Here is a 24,985-nt window from a genome sequence, read left to right as displayed (position 1 = left end):
ATTTACTTTTCAAAACCCTGATGCCACACTGCACATTTAATTAGATTCTTGTAGCATCTCTGGAAGTAGACGACAAGGATCAGCCTTTTTTTAAAGCTCTCCAGGTAATTCTACAAGCTCTTAAATTTGAGAACTTCTCTGCTAAATCTTTGCCAATGAATTATTTTATTTAATCCTTACAGCAATGATATGAAGTAGTCATTTATTAGTAGTAGCATTAGTATTAGTATTAGTATTAGTATTATCACTATTTAGCCAGTGAGGAAGAAGTCTCAGGAATTTCACACAGGTAACATGTGACAGAACCCGGCTTTGAAAATATTAAAATAGATTGAGGTGCTTGAACCCCAGCAGGGAATAGGAAGTGAAAGAAAGCCAAGAACGTGGATAATCCACAAATAAAGCAAATCTTAGTGGAAAAAACAGTAAAAGCCAGAGCATTCTGAGTGTTGAAATCTGTCCTCAATAGAAGCCTTTTAGAATCTAATAGTGGTTTATCAACTGAGCAGAGTACACACCCTAGTTCTGTTCATTTCTCATCATTCAATAGACATTTATCAAACCACGTACATAAATGAAACACTTAACTGATAAGCAGGCTGTGGGCTGCAATAAAAGAGTCAAGCCTGAAAGAAAGTCTCCATGTGCCAGAAGAATTGACTCGAATTCCCTAAGCCCAGAAACAAAGGGGTCTGATAGAGGGTAGGCAACTGTCTTTAACCAATATTGACAATGAAACTTCAAGTTAGGCCAATAAACTTGCGTTGAAAGACAAACTTTATAACTGTTATCAATATAGTTCTCGGAACTATCAATAACAGGCTTACATGAAACCTGGCTGAAATGTTGAGAGAAGAAGAAAAAAATTTGTTTTCTACCCTGCAAATTGAACAATTTTGAATCATCAACAAAGCATTAATGATGATAAGCTTGATACAAAACCAAAAGACCAAACCATTGAAATACCATTGTATTACTAAGAGATGAATGTAAATAATGGGCTGTTTTCACATGAAACACTTATAGAAACCTTCTTGAAAATAATTCTGATTTTTCTCTCTTTTCATTTTCCACATTTTCCTGTAGATCGTCTTAACCCCTTCAGCAATTAAAGCAGTATTTGCCTGTTTGCTCTATGACAAAATTTGCCAGCAACTACTGCACTGTTAGGTATCTGAAGAATAATCATTGTAGGTGACTTTTTCCCTTCCTGCATCTCCACAGCAACAGCTAATTTTTGATGTCAAAGAAAGTGTTTTGACTTTTAAGGAATAAAACAAAAGTTGCAGGTAGATACTCAAATAGAAAATCGCTAGTTTTATATCAATTATGGAAGGAGGCAAGAGTCCCTGAATGGCACCTGTACTTCCCTATTTGCCAATATTCTCTCTGTGCTACAAAAGAAGTCTTTAAAGTACTAAAATTTAAATAGAGTAAAGAGTAGTTTCCCACTTTGATGGCAAGTCAACACATCTTGCTACTATACCCTACCAGATAATCTAAATTTTTAAAATATATGTATGTTTTATTCAATAATTTTTTTTGACCGCACCGCATGGCATGCAGGATCTTAGTTCCCCGACCAGGGAATGAACCCATGGCCCCTGCAGTGGAAGCACAGAGTCTTAACCACTGGACAGCCAGGGAAGTCCCATATTCAACATTTTTAAACCATCTTCCAAAACTAAATAAACTGCAAACACTGCTTTAGATATTTCTTCAGTAAGTTTTTCAAACCCAAGCTAGTTGACATTCCACATAACTGATCCCAAAGTCTGCGGGTGTTCACTAGGAACATTTGCAGAAAGATTTGACACCCCCTGGCTTCATGGATGGAATGATTCCAACTGCAAAGCATTTGAGCTAAAGGGTCTTGTTTATCTGTCTAAAAGGTTAGTTCACGTATGCTTACGAGGCTCAAGGAATTTTTCAAAGACTTTTAAGCACGTTTTTAATATTTAGAATTACCCAGTAACTTTGGCACTGTTTTTTTTTTTTTTTTTCCAAAACAAAAATAAGATTCGAGGGCATAAAGCAAGCCCCATGTCCAACTGCCTCTATATTTGCTCGTTGTTTCCGTCTTTTAACAAAAATGGTAGTGTTTAGAGCATACTGGTCTCTGAAAGCACTGGCTGTTTTATTGCGTTTTATAACATCTACAACAGAGAAACTTTTAACTGGGGCAATTAACTGATACCAGGACACAGCTAAATAATCAAGGCAGCATCTGGTGTGCGTACTACACTCCACTTCCTACCTTGGGAGCCTTGGCGTGTTTCCCACATCTGGCATCTTTGACAAGGCTGAGATCTAACAGCTCCGTCTCCTGGAAGGCAAAAATGTGAAATCGTTAAGCATACGCACAGATCTTTTTTCTGTGTTTTATAGCATTGAACACACTTTAAAAAATAATATTATCTTAAGACTTGCCTGAAAATTTCTCTGCTGTTGGGATATTTTTCCTCTTACTTGCATTGCCTATCAATTGAATTGGAATGGAAACAAAAAGATAGCTAACTGCTAGTTCTTCAGTTTTATATATATATATATCATAATACATTTTGAAATGTATAATGTGTGTGGTTTGGGTCCCCAGTCTATCCTACAAGCCATTTCTAAGTCATGATGAATCAGGCCTTCCTGTTCCCTTGTTGAAAAATAATCCTGAGTCACTCTGAGTGTAGGTGAGGATTTGTGAGTGGGGTGGGGGATTAGGATGAAGAAGTGGAAGGAGGTGCTCCCCTCAGCTCACAGGATACCCAGCCCACCTGGCCAAGGTAAAGACGCAGACCTGCCTCCCCTACCTGCACCCCAGCCTTTTGCACACATCCCTTACGCCCTGATCTTTTCATTTATTCATTATATATTATTGAACACCTATGACATGCAAGTTACTCTAGGGTACAAGACACATAAGATATGGCAGCTTCTCTGGATGGACCTGTGGAGTAAAGTATATGCATAAGACAAGGGAGTGCGTGCTAATGCCAACTTTAAAGTTAACTGCTGGGGTGGGGGGTGCGGTCAACAGAGGAAAGATCATTTTTCCCTGAGAGGCTCAGAAAAAAGTCTGTGGAGCACAGAGAAGAGAAGTGGGGAGGGAAGGGGCTCACCCAGCTGGAGTGTACCACATGAGCAAATATCCAGACAAGAGAGGACCAGAGGTTCGGGCAGAACCTTGAGGTCTTCATGGCCTTTAGTGCTCGGAGCAGGAGAATAATGCATGGGAAGCGGGTGGGAAGAAGAGGGGGATAAGGGGGCATCCAAGAGTGAGGAAGACCACAAGGGAAGGCACAATAGCAGTGGGGGAGGGGATCCACATGGCCGACATTCAGAATTCCATTGCTGGGGCACAGAACATATGAAGAAAAATCATGGGAGATGAGACCAGAAAGGGATTTGGGCAAAAGGATGGAAACCCTGAAAGTCTGGCTAAGGGCACTGAGCCATGAAATTTGGGACACACACGTCATCAAGTTGTACGGTGAACTCTGCCACCAGCCAGATGAGACTGTGGTGCAATAAGCAGAGCCATCCAACCTGTTTTCTAGACAAAGAGCCAGTGGGATTCAGGCATCTACCCCCTTCTCCCAGCAGGAGGAACTGCATCTGGACAGGAGTGGCTGTAATTTCTCATAGGCCCCAACATCTACAAGGACTGGCACCACAGGTTCCCAGACAATTCCCTCAAACAGCTGCCCCTGATTCCAAATGTTTGGTGCAAAATGGTCTGATTATTTTCCTGAGCCCAAGGTTGATTTCATGATTGCAGCATGATAAGGGTCAAAGATGAGATGGAATCTCTCCACTGGGGTGCAAACCACACAGCAGGTCCAATAGAACACCTGGTCCCACACACCTCTCCATGGGCTGCAGGGAGGACAGGAAACAGTGCCTTCTCTTCTTTTGCTCACACTGGCCTTGTAAGTTTGCTTTCCCCCGTTTTAGTGAATTCCTTAACCCATTCTCTATTGTGCATGACTCTGTGGAAACCCTCCCCAACCCTGGGGTGTGATGGGTAGCAACCCAGCAAGGATCTTGCAAGACAGAGTAACGGGTGCCATGGTTCCCCCAAGGACACACCATCCACAATATCAAAGGTCACCTAGTGAGTGTTAGAAACCAATGGTATCAACAGCTGGACTCAAGGCCTCACTTAGGCAAATGCATACAAAGCATTCAGATGTGAGGAGGTGGAGCATTTGGCCCAGGTTTCTTCATCTCCATGGCAATGGCAGCCAAAACATTTGTTGAAAGAGGAGAAACAGGAAGAGAACCAAGCTTGAAGAAGCTTAATCTAGAAGACCAGAACTGAGTGGAGTGTTGAGAGACAGGAGACCAAATGAGGGTAGAGGTATTAGGGACAAAGATGCGAGTGATGATAAGGAGGTAGAATTGACTAAAGGAAAGACAGAAGGCATCTACAGCTCTAGGGGTTCCAGCTTCCTCGCTGGGACTTGGAAGTTTGGGCAAAATGATACTGCATTTTGGAGATGCTGGCTTGAGGGCTTTATCCAAGTGGAAATACCAGTCACTAATTCAGTCGAGCATTACTTAATGAGTGCTGCAATGTGTTAGGTACAGGCTAGGTACTGAGGAATGATATCTCAAAATACAAAGAGAAGCTCATGCACAAAGCCAATGATTATACTCTAAAGGAGACATTTCAAAGTGCACTGCAGACGTGGACTACAAAGGGCTATGGCATCTTTTCAGCTGACGCACGAGGAGGAAAAGGAGTTTGCCAGCCTTATAATTCTGTGTGTTTGGTGGGGAGGGTTCCAGGGAAAGGAAACAGCAGTTACAAATGCACAGAGTCAGGAGTCCTGTGCAGAAAACAAGTCACTCTGGACACACAGCAGAAGCGCATGGAGAGTTATCAGTCACTTCTGAACTTAGCAGTCGTTATCTGCACGTCCTCTTTGTAATTATTCATAAAACACTGACATGTATGTTTGATGGTTTGATGCACTTTTCCATAAACGTGGCATGATGTTTTATATATATGCAGAATAAAAATCACGCACACATACACGGTACATTTACCTAATTGTATAACATTTTCTATTCAAGGAAATTCCAGTTGAATAAACAATAGACTTAAACTTTACTTATTTGTTTTTACACACAAAGCCCAAATTGAGTTCACAAGGAAATAGACCTTAGCAGGCAGCATTCTATAGACTTTTCTATTACAAGATCATGAACGCTGTTTTCTACTTTCAGCTCAAGAGGAAACATTCATTTCCCAAGTCACAGGGGGGTAGTTAGCTCCAGCTGCCCTAGGGTTTCATTCTGATACCACAGCGACTCTGGAGCACGTGTAAAATTGTGCATGCAGGAAAACCACCGCAGGGCACTCTCAGCGTGGGTAATGTGGCATAGGAAAGACCCAGGTGGAAATCTATCCACGGGCTCATTCGGTTAGAAAGCCATGATTAAAATAGTCTCCCACTTCTATTAACACGCAACAGCCACCCCTCTGGGATTTAACTACATCCTATTCGCTCCTCCACTAAAAAGAAAATGAGGAACTCAATGCATGGGACCACAAAAATGTTACTTGTGTCATTAAAACTTTTCTAGGTTAATTTTCTTGTGTTAATAGTTTTAACATCTCACTTTCAAGATGAGAAAGCAGGAAAATGGTCCCTTTCTCAATTCATTTAAGAGTTACTGTTTTCCAGTTTATGGGATTTACCATGCCTTTACTCTTTTCTTTAAGAAAGGGAGGCCCCGTGATTTTTAAGTGGAAAACCTGGGTTTGAGGAAGGGCCCTAAAATTAACTAGTCATGTATTGGGCCAATTATCAGACCACACTTAGCATTAATTGTATCATCTATAAAATGAGTATGATAACACTTTCTATATCAGTGGTTCTCAAAGGCTGCATTGGAGTCACCTAGAACACCTGTTAAAACATAGATTGGCTGAGCACCATCCATCAGAGTTTCTGGTTCAGGAGGACCGGGGCAGACCTGAGGATCTGCATCTCTCAGGTGATGCTGTTGCCACTGGTCCATGGAGCATACTGAAAAGCACTGATGTACTAATTCATAGGGTTGTTATTATAAGGCTTTTTAGATGAACATGATTGATAAAACTATACACTACTTATGTTGTATGACGAACTTAAAACAGTCACTTCTTTATATAGGGAACTGTCAAATAAAAATTTTACACCTACTGAATGCAAAAGTGTGCCTAATGGAGAATAACCTAGGCTCAGATTTGACTTATTAAACATAAACTATCGAATGACAAATGCCACTAACTCCTATTCTAATGTGTCCTTAGCATTAAATTTTACTCTGTAGAATAAATGCCTCTGTTCAGAAATTCAAGCAATCATTGAAATTGTTTTATTTTTGTTGAAAATGCTACACTATATATCTTTTGTGTTACACTTCATAACAGTAGAGACATTTAGAAAAGTGAAAGGAGTAAATTTGTTCTCTCTTGCCTCTAAGCCCATCCAACAAGGAAAGGGTGTTGGGGTGCCCAAAGGCCTGTGGGCTACCTGGACCAGCAAAGGAAGAATGAACTAACAGACTCCCTTTATTTCCAAGGCCCACAACGGCCCCTGCAAAGCTTGGAGACCACATTCCTAGGACCCCCGATGCATGCCCTGGAGTGTTGACGGATGTGCCTTCTCTCTAGGTCAGTATGGACAAAAGTGAATTAACAGTAATCAAGGATTTACTTTTGATACTTTGAATGAGTGATGAGAAAACTGAGACAGACAAGCTAAGGGAAGACGAAATTGTCTCTGATGTTTACTATTTAGCAGAAGGATTTCAATCCATTAGCCACCAACACACTGTGAAGTAGATGATCCATGAAATGCACTGAAAACTCAAGAAAGAATACAATTTAAAACTCAACCCTCTTCCAGAATACCAATTTCTGTGCATTGTCACCAGATTCCATTTGTCACCCAGTATAATAATGTGCTTCAAGTTCACACAATACATAATCAGAGCAGCGATTATAGTCATAAACATTACACAGGGAAGATATTAATGGCTGGGTATGTATACCTCCCCATGTGGTATATTCATTAAGTTGTTCAACCTCGATTTCCCTAAAGTAGAAGATATTAATATGTTTTATTGAATGCCAACCCCCCTTAAAATGTCCAATGTTTAAATAAAACAACTTTAGAGTCAGTTAATGAAGTGTTTTATTTTAAAGAGAAGCAGATAAAATAGACTCTTTGTTCCTTAACTTGATTCCACTTCTGAGGGAGTGAAAATGTATTTAGTATACCTCTCAAAAAACCCTTGCACCCTGTTTCACCTGGTCTCTTGTTGTCTTTGTTCCCTAGCCTCGATTTTTCTCTTTTTTTCCCAGTCTGCAATGGAGATTCAGAGTAGGAAACATCCAAGGAAATGAGATGCCCAGGTCATCAATACCAACGCAGCAGAGGAAAAAGAAAGTTGATACATCTGGATTTATTTAAAAAATTTTAGGTTTAATATGGTGCAAATTTCATAGAACTAGAAGGCAGAACACTTAAGTTGTCTCTCAGAACTATCATTTGTAACCTATGCATTATTAAGCCAGTTACCACAGATGTCTGTGCCTTGAATCCTTATCTGTCAAACAGAGATGCCAACGCCAGCAATACCTTTCTCAGTGGGCTGCTGTTCAATCAACTGAGATATTAAACTGAGATCTCCATTTAGCAAGCAGGGAGTCCTGCGTACATATAAACCCTTATTCTTGTAATAGTTCCCATTCCAAGTGAAAGGGAAAAGACCCCAGTAGAAAAGCCAAAAATGGATAGGTAAAGCATCTAGAAGAAAAGCACAGAATGCAAACAAAGAAACAAACAAAACGTGATATGAAAATCTAGTACTCCAGAGATAGTTCATAAAACAAAATAAGAGAACAAAGTAAGGGGCAACTTGTAGAGGAAATTGGTTTTACTTTTAATGTCACAGTTAAATGCAAAATATCAATAAGATTAATATTTGAAATGGAGAAAAAGCAATGAACTAGTTCATGTGTTATGAACTGTAACTATTGACAGTTTTGAGCCAATAAAATAAAACTGAAAAATTACTGTAATGAGATAAAAGGTTCCTATCACTAAAAGAGGCAAAGTCAAATAATATAATTAATAATAACAACAGCAATAATACTTTTAACTATTAGCAATAGAGAACCAACCACGTGCCAAGAATTGTAAGATAATTCGTCCATATTATCTCATCAGTCTTGGCAGCACCACTGTCGTGAGTATTATATTCCTCCCCTTTGCAGATGAGAGAACTGACGGACACCTTCAGTGACAATTGCTAGTCAGTCAAACAACTGCATCAGGAATCCAACATTTTGCCCACCTGTAGCAAGCCGAATTCCAAGCTGGCCATCATGACTCCTGCCCCTGACATCCACGCCTCTGTGCAATCCCCTCTCACTTAGCGCGGCCAGGACCTGCAACTTGTTTCTAGCCAACAGAGTATGGCAAATGTGATGGACTATTCCTCTCATGATTATGTAACCTTATATGGCAAATGTGAAGGCATCTTGCAGGTGTCATTGAAGTCTCTGAACAGATGACTTAAATTTAACTGAAAGAGAGATATCCTGGGTGAGTCTTTCAAAAGAGATCCAGCAGTGAGAGACTCAAAGCAGCAGAGATGCTTACGTGTTGGCTCTGTCCTGTATTGTCTATGAAAAGGGAAGTCCCGTAAGAGCTAAGGTCCTCAGTCCTATGGTGACCAGGAACTGAACTGTGGCAACAACATGAATGAGTTTGGAGGAGGAACTCCAGCTCCATAGAACACAGCCCAGTAGACACCTTCACTGCAGCCTGTGAGACCCTAGGCAGGTGAGACCCTAACCCACTTGAAACTGTGAGATAATAAATGTGTGTTGTTTCAAGCCACTAAGTTTGTGGTCATTTGTTATGCAGCAATAGATAACTACTACACTACTCCCATTGTTTCCATGTTCTAATGCATTTAATTAGAACGTAAATGACTTTACATATGTTGGCACTCTTCCCAGTATAAAAATGACTGCAACGCTGTCATCTTTTTTGAATATGTCCAACAGGAAACAATTACTGTAATGGAACCACAGACTTTGGGAACTGGGGGAGATCATAGATGAGGAAACTGAGTCCCAGAGAAAAATATACCCATTGATCAAGATCACTGAGACTGAGTACAGGATAGGAAAAGAATTCATATTCCCCCCGACCGATATTTTTGCTAAAGAATTATTTTTCAGTATTAATAAAATAGCATGAATATTAACTGAGTGATACAAATAGAAAAAAACATTTCTTTGTTCATGTACAAGAAAAAAAATATCATGATAAATAGAATGTAACAGTAATTTTAAGAGGCTGTGAGGCTGGGTCCCCACAAGGCAATGTGAAGTGTATTGGCAAATATCTACTTAACTTTTCCTTTGCACATAACCAGCAAGACAGTTCAGCTCCTGGTTATACAATAGCCAAATTTCCTCCTTCTTACTTCCTTCTTTAGCGCCCTGAGAAACTTTTATATATTCATCTAATAATAAAAAGTTGCTTAAGTTGAAAGTAACGCAGCTGAACATAAAATTATGTCCATAGCACCAAACCTTTTATTAAGATATAATGTTAATAAAACCCAATTCTAACAACATGTATGTTTATAACGATACATTTATAACTCCATGCATGTATGACTGCGGAAGGAAAAGTTTCTAGACCATATTACTTCAGAAAATATCTTTTAGCAATTTTTTAAAATGATAAATGAAAAACTTCGGAGATTTAAAATAATAGTAACTGGGTTTATTTTAAACTTATTTGGTTATCATTTTAAAAACTGAGAAAAAAGACTCTATAATCAACATGGAAGATCTATACATATGCTAAAGATAAATTCAGAAGTATAATGAAAGTTGATGACCAATGTTTTATTTTCCTAGTTTGTATTTATTAACAGGCATCTCATGGAGGGATTCATGGCATTTTTATGGACAAATAATGATATTGCATTTGTTAAACACTCAGAGTTTGTTTTTTAATTGTATTACGGTGATAAAGATTGCATTGTCACATTTTTCCATTATGCCTGTGCTCAGCAAAAGTCCTGATTTCAGTCTAATCAGATTAACTAGAAACAGCATTCATCATTTGGCAAATAGTGTCGTAAATGTGGAAAACCATCTTTGTGGATATTTTGGGTGAGCATAAAATCCAATCTCCATAAAAGGTCTCTTGAAAAGAAATATGGAAATGATATCGATTAATCAGGCAAACAAGCTATTTCCGCTTGAAAAGTCCAGATAATTTAAACATAGCCAGACTTTCTCCTTAATTCTTCTAAAATGTTATTTCTGGTCTACACCTATTTCCCTATGGCTGAACAGCCAGCCAAGTTTTTTTATCTGGTAGTGCAAGCTGCTTCTAGTCTCTTAATCTTCTCCTACTGTAATATTTGAGCATATCACTTATCTGCTTACATGACTTAAACTCTTTCATTTCCCTAGACCAGTAGCTCTTAAAATGTGGTCCCTGGGCCAACAGGCTCAGCATCAACATCACCTTGGAATATGTGCAAAATGCAAATTCTCAGGTAATACCCGAGACCTACTGAATCTGAACCTCTGGGGTGGGGTCCAGCAATCTGTATTTTAATTAAACTTTGGGATGATTCAGAAGCAATCTGAAGTTTGAGAACCTCTGTCCTAGATATTAAAGAGAAGACAACAGCTGCGCATAGAGATGGCTAATTCACCAGGGCTAGAACTTGTTGTAGGACATTCTGTAGGATATTGGACAAGCTTCCTAGATCCATTTAAGAAACAATTGCATCAGAATCCTAAAAACAATGAGAGAACTGATAATAAGACTGTTTGAGAAAAGTCTTCTTCAGACTACTGTCTTTATTGGTAGCATCAATAACACTATAGATTAAAGCAGTGATTTCCTCGTTGTGCCCTAGAGCCCAGACAAAGTCAAGGAGAGGTTCTAAAGATGCTTGGCCTATTTCCTGATGTTGTGATTCAACCTTGTGCATGAGACAACTGAGCTGGCAACTGATGTATTTCCTTTTCTTTTCAATCACACAATCATGGAATGTCTGATGACTTCCAAATTTTCTGAAGTATACAAAAATGGCATTTATCCTTTCCTTCTTCCCTGGTAGCCACAAGGTAATGTCTAACCAGATAGTCTCATTCTTCTCCTTCAGCTAATCATTCCAACATATTATCACAAATGTTTCTGCCCAGAAGTTTGTTTTTACCTTGCCATGCCTCTCCCAGCGTTCTGGCAACCACAAGATTTTTTTTTTTAAGATTTAATAAAATTTTTACTGCTTAATCAAGGACATTCTAAGGCTTTTTTAAGACCTGTGATTCATGGAAATTAAACAACATACTCTTGAACAACCAATGAATCAAAAAAGAAATCAAAAGGGAAAATAGAAAATATCTTAAAACAAACAAAAATGAAAACACAATATACCAGAACTTATGGGATGCAGGAAAAGCAGCAACCATAGGATTTTGATGACCTTTTAATCTCACATGACACCCTGAACATGCAAGGAGTTATTATAGCTTCTAAAATGAGATATTTGAAGTTGACAAGTATGTAATAACATGTCATTTTTTTTCTTTTCAAAGAAGACTTGCTTCTTAAGATCACTTTTTGCTTTCTGGTAAGACAAAAGGAATCCAACTGAGCTTCTTCCAATGCTCATTTGTTGGGATAAGGACTGGATATGTCTAATGGGGAGTACCATGCTTAATGAATTGTCCCTAGAAGAATAGTCACTTAGTCAGTGAACACATCATTCCCAAGGTCCTGCCTGGGTGCTGTAATTTCACCAGAGGTAAACTCTTTTTCATTCAACTATTGATCAACCTCAACCCTAATGTAAGTACACATAATGAGGCCAGCTGTTCATGTCAAGAACTTTATATAATAGAAAGTTCACTAAATCCAGGGTCATTTTCTAGTTTCCAGGAAATTTTAATAAAGCTCCTGTAGGAAACTCTATTAATGCCCACCCTGATGCCTGCTGGTCCCCTTTCCTGGCTGTACATCCATTCCCCAGTGCCTGCCTGATTCCCTCCTAACAACTGACCCTCTGACCTTTGACTGTCTTTGGCCGCCTGGAGCACTTGACCCCCTTGCACAGAGAACGGGAAGTGCCTGGGAGGCTATTTCCGCTCAGAGCGCTACAGCTAGGAGTGACAGGTGCAGGAGCATGAAAGCCCAGCTACCCTGCCTTGGGGCAGAACACACTCCCAGGCTGAGGCCGGGACTTCACCTGAAAGCTCACCCTGGGTTGGCTTCTGTTCCTTCACTGTCCTGTTCCCTCCACTCTCTTACTGTTGTCTCCTGGAAACCCTTCCTTAATAAATCTCTTGTGTGCAGCCACTTGTATTTGGGTCTCTTTGGAGAACATGATCCAAGACAGCTATCATTTGCAAATAATCAACTAAGAAGTTATTCTTAAACTCAAAAGCATTCTGAATCACATGCATACAATTTTTTGAATCACATTTTTATATTTATTATCGTCTTTGGCCTTTGATATATTTCTGTATATATTTGGTATATTTATTATTGTCTTTGGCTTTTGATATATTTCTGCAGATTTTTGGAATCCTTAAATTTTCTTTGAAAACAGTCTTAATCATTATGATACATCTACTAAATGAGCACTTTTTGAAGCAGTGAGTTCTCGGTCACTGTACACTGTATTTTATCTTGTATCATCCTTAATCAGGTTTTAAAATATTTTGACTATTTCCTGGGAAATACATATATGAGTATATATCATCTAATTTAATGTGCAAATAGTTTTCCCTTTTTTTTAGTGAGAAAAAAACTATAAAAAGCATCAGCTTACCTAATTCCCAAACCAGAGTTCATTTTTGTCATATTCAGGGCTAAAAAGAAATATTTTCATACCCACTATATTTTAGGTCACTTTCTTTTTGGTAAGGATTTATTCCATTTTCAACCAGCTACTCTGGCTTCCCTTCTTTAAAAAAAATATATCCCTAAACATACAAATTTTACTCCAAAGATGAAGAAAAATAATTCATTTCATAATTTCATTAAAACTTTAAAAGTGAATAAAGATGACATTTTTAAAAGCTTTTATATAAGTAACATCACTTTTCTAAGCGTTCTTCACAAATGCTATTAGTTTAGTATTACTACCTCTCTATGAATGGCGAGGGAGTTAAGTGAAAAGCAAACACAATCAGACCTAGTGTGGGACAGATTTGAAAGGCAATGTATATGGGAAGACTGTGAAATTGAAGAATTACAGCTCTTGAGGGGAGAACCCTGTAGGAAGAGGGAAAAGAAAAGAGCTGATAATCATTAAGGGGTCAAACAAGGATAAAGTTCAAGAACAAGTCAAGTGACTTTGTAAAGGTTACCCAACAGGAATTTGAGGATAACACAGAGATGGCACAGATTTAGACGAGAGAGATGAAATTGGGGCTTATAGTTTTATAGGAATCAGACTTTAGTAGCTAACGCGGAAAGGAGGGAATTTCATTAAACATTAAGTTTAATGAACTCTGTAAGTTTGTTAAACACTAAAATGTTTTAAAGAGGGAATACAGAACTTTAAGTTGCCAGAGTAAGATGTGGACAGAACTGGGAGGTGGGAAGTGAGCTACTTGTCAAGAGGAAGCTTGAGTGAATGATTTTGTTGGAATTCTTCAGCTTGGAGCCGAAAAGGGAAGGATGGGGTGACATACCTATATGCTCTGCATTTGCACTCCACAACAAGAAAGGAAGTCATACTGTGTAAAACTTCTTTTATGAGGCCTTATGTTTACTCCAATTACAGCTTCAGAACCACAGGTAGAAACAAGACAGAAGGACAGTTAATAGAAGACACTGTCTTTTTCCCACCCATCCGTGTCTTGACCTTCACGAGAAATTCATGGAGCGTTCCATCTCTGGTAGCTCTGTGAGGTGATGGAGCAAGAGTACGAGGAAAGCAGATATGCTGGGGTCATCTCATAGGCAGGCCATTCCTGGACAGAGTCAGGGCAGGAAGGACACACACAAGACTGAAAATGGGAGAGAGGGAAAGAAACAGTGGGGCCACAGGGCCACCTCCCTTCCTGAGGACGCTGCTTGATGACAATGGATGGCAGGTGTGCCAACTTGATTTCCTGAAAACTCACTCTGAGGGCCCTGGGAGGGGCACCGGACCTTGGGTTTCTGTACATGCTTAGGCATGAACTTCACCTCCTCAAGGCAGAGGAACACTCTGAATACACAGAGAAGCCATAGAATGGTGCCAAGAAAGACAACCACAAGAACCCGTCCTTGGATAACTTTTCTGAAATATTAAATCGGGTGATAAAAGAAGGAGCAATGGAGAGTGGAACTGCTCCCGAATAAAACTGTCACTGGCAGCAGGCAGCGCAGAATTTCTTTGTATCCTCTCCTTTCTTCAAATCAAGACATTCTCATTGTTAATGCCTCCTTTGTAAATATAACTGAGAAAAAATAATTGTATTAAAATTTTTCATCAAGGGCAGAATAGTCAGAAGAAATAATCATTAGCTTCCTTGGCTGCCTGAATATTACCTTCCTGGTATGTGAATTATCTTCTTGTTCCAGATCATCTCCTAGAAAAATCACATTATTGATCGTCATCACTGCTCACCTTTTGAAGCGAGTCCTGTATGCTGATTCCAGGCAGGCTCCATACTTACAAAAAGGGACCCACTGTAATTCTTGTTCTTCCATTTCACAGTTTTTCATGTTAGGGTGAACTACTTTACTCTCCAGAGCATAGAGCAACTGAATTTTATAATTTCCTATAAAGCCTAAATTTTGACCAGGGTTAATGTCCCTGGGTATATGATTTTCTAAATAAATAACTCATGAATCCTTAACATAAGTGTTGAACACCCAGAGAACAGACCATTTTTTTTCATTATTGCACAATAGATTTCTTCTTGCTTAGATGAAAGTAAACCTTAAAAATAAATCTTCCTCAGAATTACTTCCCCTGTATTACTAAGAAAGTAAATATTCAGGAGAAAATTCTTAAATCTGTATAGCTCAGACCCTGGACTCATGTTTAGTGAAAATATTCTACCCGGCTTGTTTATAAAGTTTCCATAATTTTCTTGTTAGTTTGCTTAATGTCTGAGCAACTTACTCCCTGTGTACCTTTGGCCAAATCACTCCTATCATTCTAATAACCAATTTGTCTCCTTTTAGGCCCCATCATAAAAATATATTGTGTTTCACAACCTAGGTTATTTGGGCTTTCAATTTTAAGTCAGATGAATCACATTTGCTCTATGTGGGTCAGTCAAAATTAAGTACAGAACTCTCCATGTACCGAAATTGGTACTGTTCTGCCTTATGATTATGGAATTAAATTAACTTGAGTCTTAAGCACTGTATGTCTTTTGGCATTATTTTTTTAGTACAAAAGCTGGGACACATCAAATAGTCCAAAGGTATAGATTCAATGTCTTTATTCCTACCTCTTTGGTATTACTTGATAGAAAGGTCATTGGTTCTCAAAGTATGGTCCCTGGGCCAGCAGCATCAGCATCACCTAGGAACTTGTTAGAAAAACAAATTCCTGGGTCCCATTCCAGACCCACTGAATAGGACACTCTGGGGGTGGGATCCAGAAAGCTGTGTTATAACAAACCATCCAGATGATTCTGATATACTCTCAAGTTTGAGAACCACTGGCATGGACACACATAAATTGGTAACAAATAGCATGTGGATATGACAGGTTTTCTTGTTCTTAATAATTCCTTGACTTATAAAAGCTCATATTTAAATTAAAGCACACAGAAAAGGCATCTCATCTTCTTTAAAGAAAATCACTGATGTTAACAATGACCAGATGCTGTTTTAAAATAAAATACGTGAGTAATTGAAAATCGAGATGCGAGGGGAGAGAGGAAGAGAAAGAGGGAAAGAGAACTTATCAGTACAAATATAAGGACAAATAAATTTCAGACATGATGGTCCTCATTTCATGTCATATCCATTCTGCAAGTCTATTTTTAAAGAAGAAAAATACAGCATGAAGGAGTTCTTTGTAACATAAAGTATCATTTAATGCTGAGACTGGAATGAGTGATTCCCTCAATATTATTGTAGTAATATGTAAGCATACCCAAGTGTTTTTAAAACATTTTCTGATAGAATTAGTATTAAGTCATTTACAGGGCACAGAAACCTAAGGGGTTAACTGCACCATGCTACTTGGTGATTTCTGAAGGACTGTATTCTTATGGTGTCACTGTTCCCTATACCCAGGTGGGTGGGCTTGTGCAGTTCAGCACTGATGGGCAGTGCAGGCTTTAAGGCAGAGGTGACTAACTTTCCATCACAAGTTTGCACTTTGCCTTACACACTGTAGAGGATTACAGCAAAATCACTGCCTAGTCATAAACCACATTTCACAGCATGCCTTTCATTTAAGGAGGGTCACATGACTAGTTTTCATAAACAGAACATAAATAGAAGGGATGAGGATCAATTTCAGAGCCTTTTTCCTTCCCCTTCTTCCTTTACACAGTGGTCAAAGAGCCTAGGTCCCTGAATCACCAGGTAGAAAAACGCCGTCTCCATACCAGATACACCCACACTGGACTCTTAAGTGAATGAGAAATACTTGTGTTAAGCCATTGACATTCTAGACATTTATCTTTTATAATAGTTAGGCTACTCCAGTTAATATAGGGCTTATATGACCTTTTTTAAAAAAGACAAATTCCACTATTTTAGGTTATAAAACATCACAGACACATTGTGATTGTTAATTTTATGTGTCAACTTTACCGGCCCATGGTGTACCCAGATATTGGTCAAACATCTGGGTGTGTCCAGATGAGGGTGTTTCTGGAATGAGATGAGCATTCGAATCAGTAGGCTGAGAAAGCAGACTGCCCTTCCCATGTGGGTGGGCATCATCGAATCCTCTAAGGGCCTGAATAGAACAAAAAAAGCAGAGAAAGGAAGAATTCCCTCTCTGCCAGACTGTCTGAGCTGAGACAACAATCTTCTCCTGCACTCACATCGGGACTTATACCATCAACTCCCTTGGTTCCCAGGCCTTTGGACTTGGACAGCAGACTGTGGTACTTCTCAGCCTCCATAATCACGTGAGCCAATTCCTTACAATATATCTCTCTCTTTCTAGATAGATAGATCTGTTTCTCTGGAACACTGAAAATACATACACAGAAAGTTAAAAACGGGAAAAAATTGTAAGTAAGTGAAAAACTAATTTTATCCCCATTTTATAGACGGTGAGACTGAGACCCCTAGATGGCTGAGGATTCTAATACCCCAGGGATCTCAACATAGCTGGCTTAACCCAGTTCTCTGACTTGGTAGACAGAATCTCATTGACGTTTCAGCAAACATTCTCTAATACAGGAGTCTTGATTACTATAACTGTATAGTAAGACTTGAAATCTGATAGTGGGTGGGAGTTCTCCAACTTTGTTCTTCCTTTTTAGTATTGAGTTGGGTAACTCCCAGTTCTTTGCATTACCATATAATTTTTTAAGTGTGTTGATATCTTAAAAAAATGGTTTCTGGGTTTTTAGTTGGGACTGCATTGAATCTGTAGTTTAGTTGGAAGAACTGTCATCTTTACCATATTGAATTTTCCCATCCATGAGTGTGGAATATCTCCCAATTTATTTGGATCTTCTTTGACTTCATTCATCAGTGTTTTGTAGTTTTTCACATGCAAGATCCTTGACATAGATTGTTAGACTTAACCTTAATTATTCCAATTTTTGGTGTGATTATAAATGATATTTTTTTACATTTCAACTTCCAATTTTCATTGTTGGAATATAGAAAAGCAATTGACTTTTTATATTGATACATTAACTTTGTATCCTGGAGTCTTACTGGACTCACTTATTATATCCAAACGGAGTTTTTTCGTAGCTTCTTTGGGGGTTCCTACATAAAATATCATGTCATTTGTGAGTGAAGACTATTTTATTTCTTTATTTGTTTGTTTGTTTTTTTAATTCACTGATTCTCTTCCTCCTCAACTGGGCCATAATTGGTACTTTTTCCACAGCCTCCACCAACCCCATATTTCTTCTCCTCAGAGTACTGACTCTCTCCATCTGATCCCAACAAACCTCCTCGTCGCATTTCTCCATCTTACTTAGCTCCTCTCGCTTCATCTTTTTAAATGCCCTAACTTTCCAATTTCTGTGAGAAATGCTGACAACAGAAACCAAAGCATCCTGTTGTACTTTTCTCCTTTCCAGACATAATCACCACACTGCAGTTATCCACTCGTCTCTTTGACCACAGAATTGCCAGTTGAAATGGAAACAGTAAGGATTCTTCATAGAAAGAATCCAGACACCAACTGCACAGTTTTCCTGAAAATGCCACCAGTGGAACTGTGCGGTCTATCATGGCAGTGTTACATTCCATCAAGACCAGCTGAAAGAAATGAGCATTAGCAAAAGATCCTTTAATCAGGATTCTGACTGCAAATATGTCATATTAAGATAACATAAATTCTTTCATTTTGTTGACAATATATTAACTGTATCCCATTTCCTCTTCTTGTCACCTGTCTAATCTTTTCTTCTAATCTTCAAAATCTAGTTCTCTGCCCAAACTCTCCAGTCACTCTCAGTCTTTTTCAGCTATTTCCTCTGAACTGCTGAGGACTTTATTGTCTGTGCTAATCTTTTGCTCTTTGCTCCACTGGTTCTATTGGATTGAACTGTTACACAATGGGATGTTTTATACTGTTTTGTATGTATGTATGTGTGTGTGTATGCACATTTTTTAATGTTTTTTTCACTTTAAAGAAAGTCTCTCAAAGGTCAAAATTCCATTCATACTTATTTTCAATCCATATAAAATCAAATACATTTAATTGATTAATATTTGTTTTTAATGAAAGATACTGCCCTAGTTTTAGCATGAACTGGGGAAATAAATTTCTAAATAGAAATGTCTTTTAATCCTACTTATAATCATAATGAATGTGCAACAGTTAATGTATGTTCAGCTATAAGTAAAAAAAAAAAAAAAAAAAAATGGCCAAGATAACAGTAGCTTAGACAGGATAGAGACTTACTTCTCTCTCAGATAAAAGAAGCCCTGGAGGTAGGAGCCCAGGCTTGGTAGGGCTGCACCACAAGGTAGTTTGTGTCCCAGCTTTTTCTATCTGACAGTTTCTCAATCCTCAGCATATGACATCAACCTCATGGTAGAGATGGCTGCTCAAACACAATTCATATTGGCAACATTTCAGCCTACAGCAAAGGGGGAAGGTTGAAAAAGCACACGCCCTCCCTATAAGAAAATGATGTTCCAGAAGTCTCACAGGCTTCTGCTTATACCTCTCAGCCAGAATTTAGTCTCATAGGCACGCCTAGCTGCAAGGGATGCTGGGAAGTGTAAAGGGGAATGGATATGGCCCAACTGCTAGCAGACTTCCTCTGTCTAGTGGAAGACCATTTATTTCTGCATATGTGTGTGTGTATCAACACAACGGGTGTATTCAACAGTACTGAAATAAGCATTTGCTAAAAGACAGTGAAGTCACTGGATGAATAATTCCTCCTTCCTTTGGGATTGCCCAATGACTTTCTCCAGAATATTCTCTCTCAGCCATGACTCCAAAGACCTCTTTTTCAACAGAAACTTGCAATGTTCCTACAATCACATCTCCCCCCAGAATACTCCCATCTTTTTTCTCCTGGGGAATGATTTACCACCTTACCACCTGGCTTCTTAAGGAGCTGGGACTTCTTTGTCTTCTAACGACTTGAAACTAAGCAAATTTGAGATTTCGTAGATCTCTCATCATAGAATTAAATGGAAATTTAACTTTAAAAATTCATCATCCTTAAGTTTTGTCTTAACTCTAAGGTCTAAGTCAGTCCATTGTAATGGTAACATTGTAAGTAAAAGTCATAAGTAGCTCTAAAAGAAACAGTAGGTATAACAGTATTCTGAGGAACTATTCTACTTATATTTTTTGACCATTCCAACTCCCCTAAAATAGCCACATTCTCAACTAACAGCAAATAAACTAAGTGCCCCTGTCCATTATGTACCCAGTGTCACCCAACTAACGGAAATTTACATGATAAACAAGCCAAGGAAATAAAAAAGAAAGTACACATGAAGTGTACTTTAGATACGTCACCTAGCTCCAATTAGATTCTCCCTTCATTCCCGCTCTACCTTCTGGTTTGGTTTCAGTCCTGCTCCTCAGAGTTCATGGCCATGGTTTCTTTCCTGGTCAGCAAGGATAATTAGAATGAGGCACCTACTCTTTTAAAGCTCCACTGCAACAGATTGTGTAATAGGTATTCCGAGACAATGGATGGTATGCCTTTTCCCCTCCATATACTCTAGAATTTTAATTATACAAAAATGCTTGCTCTGACATTCTTGCTTTTTATTTCATAAATAGCAAAATCCAGAGGTAAAACATATTTGTTTCTCTTAATCAGCATATTCTTAAGGCTTTCCTGTTTACAGCTTTAGGCAGGAACACTTTCGGAGATGCTTTACTGCTTAACATCAAAGCTAAGGCTATCCAGGGAGCATGGACTATTTATTTCCATAGTTTCTATATTTAGCTCTTGGCTTTGTTTACAGTCATCTCTCCTCCACCCTGCAAACACTTGAAAATTCCCTCTTCTCTCACAATTCTGTATCCTCCGTCTCCCTCTCTTGCTGGCTAGCTTTCTACCAAGCTGTGCAATTTCTTCTTGGGTTCTCTTGCAGATGATTCTTGCCTTTCCTCTTTGATTTCTCTCTGGAGAGTATGGAAATTGCCTTTTTGAACTGAAGAAGTGTTCCAAGGACACAACTCCTGCTGTTGCTCGTCTCTTTTGGAGAAGGAACACATTCCAAAGGCAATTGTCAAGTGCAATTTGAGCTCCCGAGATAGGAGAATATTTTTCACCCCAAAATTCAGCAGATATGTTTAATGGCTCATTTAAAAAGTGAACATTAGGTTTATTTTAAAGCAGGTTAAGATTTTGGGACAATATTTTGCTTGTCACTGCCTTGATTAATAGAACAACATAATAAAAAATGAAGGAGGTGTGTGTTTAATAGTTCAAATAATAACTAATGATTACTTTGCGAAAAGGCACAATGTGGGCAGTGTAAACCAAAAAGAAGAGAATGTTAGGAAACATTATAAATTAAATCTTGATTATGCTAAGGGCCCTGCTCTGATGCACATCTCTTGCATTTAATTCTCCTCACTGAGCAAAGTACAAGGTCAACGTAACATTCTTAAAATGTCAAAATCATAGTAGTTAATTATTCAAGCCTTGAAAATCAGATTGGCTTAATTATCTCTATCATGTGTAGGCCTTCCATCAGGGATAAATTTGAAGGGTTGAGCTGCAAAGGCAGATAAAAGAAGGGTGAAATTTATCAGCAAGAAAAGGTTAAAATTAGTTTAGTCAGGCCCATGATTTGGGGGTAACACTGAATAGTGTGTCTCCATCTTTATGATGTCAAGCAGTTATATTCAATATGTTATTTTCTTTCAAAAAATATCGTAGAAGTCTGGGACACTGTTAAACCTCTTTTAAAATGTTGTATCCTTTCACAATCTAATGTAAAACATGAATATCCTTGGCCTCCCTACTTTAAACCAGAACCGTTTTTAGCCTCTTTGCATTCTTCAAAGTAGAAAGCATCTCATCTCTCTTCTGCCATTTTGGACGTTTGAGGAAGTCTTCCCTGTAAAAGTTCAGTTAAAATTGGAGGGAAGGGAAATGGTGATACCATGTGAACAAAATAAAAGAATGTAGTCTTTGTTTTGCAGGATATCTCTGCTCTCCTTTGTTCTTGGAAAAGTTTTAGGGAAAGACCTAGCTTTTGCCCAGCTCACTTTTAGATTCTCAGAAGACCAATGGTTCCCCACAGGGAGTAGTTTTGCTGCCCACTGCTTCCCCTCCTCGAGCCCTGGGCATTTGGCAAAAGTCTGGAGACATTTTGGTTGCCACTCTGGTGGGGCGTTGCTGGCATCCATGGGTAGAGGACGTGGGTGCTGCTGATCATCCTCTAATGCCCAGGCCAGCACCTGTAACAGCAGAAGGATGGGTGCACTGACCCCGAAGGGGTCTGGTCAGAAGACTGACATCATCTGCTATTCAAGGCTTCCAAATTCATAGTCCTAAAGAGGGAAGCTGCTGCTCATTAATAGGTGCATAATTTAAAAAATACTATCTTAAAACCTCAGACATGATGAATTTTTAGCTCCCTTCTAGGTGTAAGGACATTCTGCCCTATTCCCTGAAAACATCAAAGTCCTAAACCCGTGGTCTATTCCCTGACATGAACAATATATAATATCAATCAAGGGTACCAATGGGTGAAAACACAAAACAACATGAAGAGTAAAAGGAACTCAAGTTTCAAATTGCAATTCATTTCAAACCCTTCAAATGCATCTGTGTCAACGCATAAAAAACCTAGGACAAACAGCCCAGCTCTTTTCTTTTGCCTCCTAAGGCATAGTGAAGAGAGAAGGAAGAGGTGGCTTTGACAGTTTTGAAGCTTTTTTACTTTTCAAAAACTCTGAAAATATGGAGAATGAGTATACAGTATACCAAATATACTGAAAAATAAATATCAGTTTGGTTAGAGCTGTTTTCTGCTTTTAATTGCCTTAGGTCTTACTTAAAAAAAAGAAAGCAGAGATCATTAAGGGGCAAAAATTCCTTTCCGTATGCCAAGTCTGCATCAGCTGTGCCCACACTGACAGACTCTTATATCCTGCTCCCCTTAAATCTGCCTGGATGCTCAAATATTTGCCTGCAGCAAATACCCCCTTCCCTCCCTCACACACATTCCTAGGAAAACCAGACAAAAGGAAAACCGAGACAAGTTAGAGGCCTTCTGGGGACAAACCACCTGATTTTCACTGGGCTTAAAAAGATCAGTGTATGGTCTGAGTAGGCCTGCATGTGTGGGCTTCACCAGGTTGGGGTGGGAACCAGAGGAGAAGCCACTGCAGAGGACATTTTGGGAAGAGGGAACTAAGTAAATAAGCAGAGGCAGGGAGGTATCAGTTTGTGACTTTCCTGAGGGACCCTGGGGTAGAGGTATCCCAGTGCCAGGAGCTGAGGCTGAAGAGGAAGACCGAGGCCACCAAGGGCTCAGATGCTCTCAGAAGCCTAGAAGAACTTGGCCATGAAATGGCAAAATAGTAATTTACACAGATAAAGCCAGAGCATCACGCAATCAGGAAATCAAATTTTAGTTCAGACCCCATAAATAAAGTGACTGTTTCCACCCAAGGGAGAGGAATAACATGTTCTCTTTTGTACTTGTGTGCAGAGAAGAAGGTGGACTGAGCACAGGGTGCCCAGTTGGCACAAACCACGAGACCAGACAAAACCACAAAATCCAGCTCTCGGGTTGGTTAGTAAAGCTGTAAGCCAGCATCTGGCAGTGTATTCTGGAGGCCAGTCAAGCCTCTTTATGGACTGCACTTGGAGTATTTACAGATTCAAAGAAAAGGAATTAGGACCAAGATCCCCACAACAAAACAAGCAGCAGCAACAACAAATAATCCTCGCATCTAGAAGCCTGGAAAAGAAATGGCTTGGGTCTCACAGGAGAGAATTAGTAAAACTATTGCGAAGCAAAGGGCAGCTCAGGTCAGGAGAGAGTGGAGAAGCATCTCTTGCTGACGCTGGCCAGTTTCTCAAGACATTGGACATGGGGCTGACAGCAGAAGTCTGATGTATGGTCTAATGAGCCCGTTGCTGGTATTATGTTTTGATTATGGATTACTAAAAAGTTTGTAGACGTCATTCTCTAGTGTATGTTTATCCATTCTCAATAAATGCTTCTGTTGTCTGCAGAAGTCCCTGAAATAAAGAATTGCTTAAAGCCCTGATAAACACAGACATGAGCACTGGCCCACAGTTGCCATTAGCTAACCAGAGAGGCAGGCTTATGACAAAATTCTGTCTCAGGGATGCTTATTTCCAGCTGTGTGTGATACCATGCCGAAGCATCTAGAAGTGCATTAGATGGCCCACTGAGATTCATTAGCAGTTTTATAAACAAGGTGAGAAAGTGTACAAAATTATCACTTTCAGAATTCAGGTGGTAGGACATTGATAAAGGAAGTAGAAGGGGCAGAGAGACAAGTCGGGGGCTGCTATAATAATTGAGGGCAGTGGTTCTTAAAGAGAGGGCTCCAGCCAGCGAGATGGTTAGAAATGCAGAATCTCAGGCCCTACCTCACACCTGCTGAGTCATCATCTGTGTCTTATCCAGAGCCCAGGTGCTTGATAGGTACATTACAGTTTGAAAGGCTGGACTAGGAGGTGAATAAGATGGGAAAAGAAGGAGCCGCTGTGGGTATGGGGAAGAGGTACAGCCTGCAGAGATGCTTGGGAAGGTTAGTGAACAGCTCTGACACTTCACTGGTAATCCAATCATATGAAACTACCCTTCAGATACCAGCGGGGACTCGCTTTGCTGGCCTCTTGGGATTTGAGGGTTCTCAGGGTCTACCATAGCTGAATGACAGAGATATTTCATCCTGTGGGGCTCCACAATCAACCTTTCTAACTGTCCTCTCCACCCCAAATGTAAACATTTCTGGGAGGGGGCGGGGGATATATGAATCCATTAATATAACACTTCCACTGAGTTTTTGGTCTCTTTTTTGGGAACCACAGGCAGGAGGTGAGGGTGCCATAAGGAGCCGCCCAGCAGGCAGAGATGGGATTTGCTGGGATCAGGTGAGCCCCAGTTCAGGGTTTCTGGGGGGCTGGCTCTGGCCCAGGGCTACGCAGGCTTGCCAGCCACAGATCAACAGTTTACAGGAGCGCTAACAATCTGTGCTGCAGATTGGGGTAAAGGAGGCAAAGTTCAGCTTGGGAGACAGAACCCAACAGGTGGGAGATGCCTGCTCTCTCTAGCCGCAGAATGCCTTATTGCCAGCTGTCCCTTGC

General features: G+C 39.5%; 1 protein-coding gene across 4 annotated transcripts in view; it reads right to left on the bottom strand.

Annotated features, from left to right (window-relative positions):
- Window positions 1-24,985, bottom strand: part of PLCB1 (phospholipase C beta 1) — a 684,234-nt gene that overhangs the window by 442,770 nt on the left and 216,479 nt on the right. For all 4 annotated transcript variants that reach the window (XM_061209981.1, XM_061209982.1, XM_061209983.1 and 1 more), the window contains exon 3: window positions 2,258-2,326. In XM_061209981.1, coding sequence (XP_061065964.1) covers window positions 2,258-2,326 — 69 coding nt within the window. The remainder of the gene's footprint in view (window positions 1-2,257; window positions 2,327-24,985) is intronic.

Source organism: Eubalaena glacialis, chromosome 13 (assembly GCF_028564815.1).
Source record: "Eubalaena glacialis isolate mEubGla1 chromosome 13, mEubGla1.1.hap2.+ XY, whole genome shotgun sequence".
Lineage (NCBI taxonomy): Eukaryota > Metazoa > Chordata > Mammalia > Artiodactyla > Balaenidae > Eubalaena > Eubalaena glacialis.
This window is presented reverse-complemented; position numbering and strand designations above follow the sequence as displayed.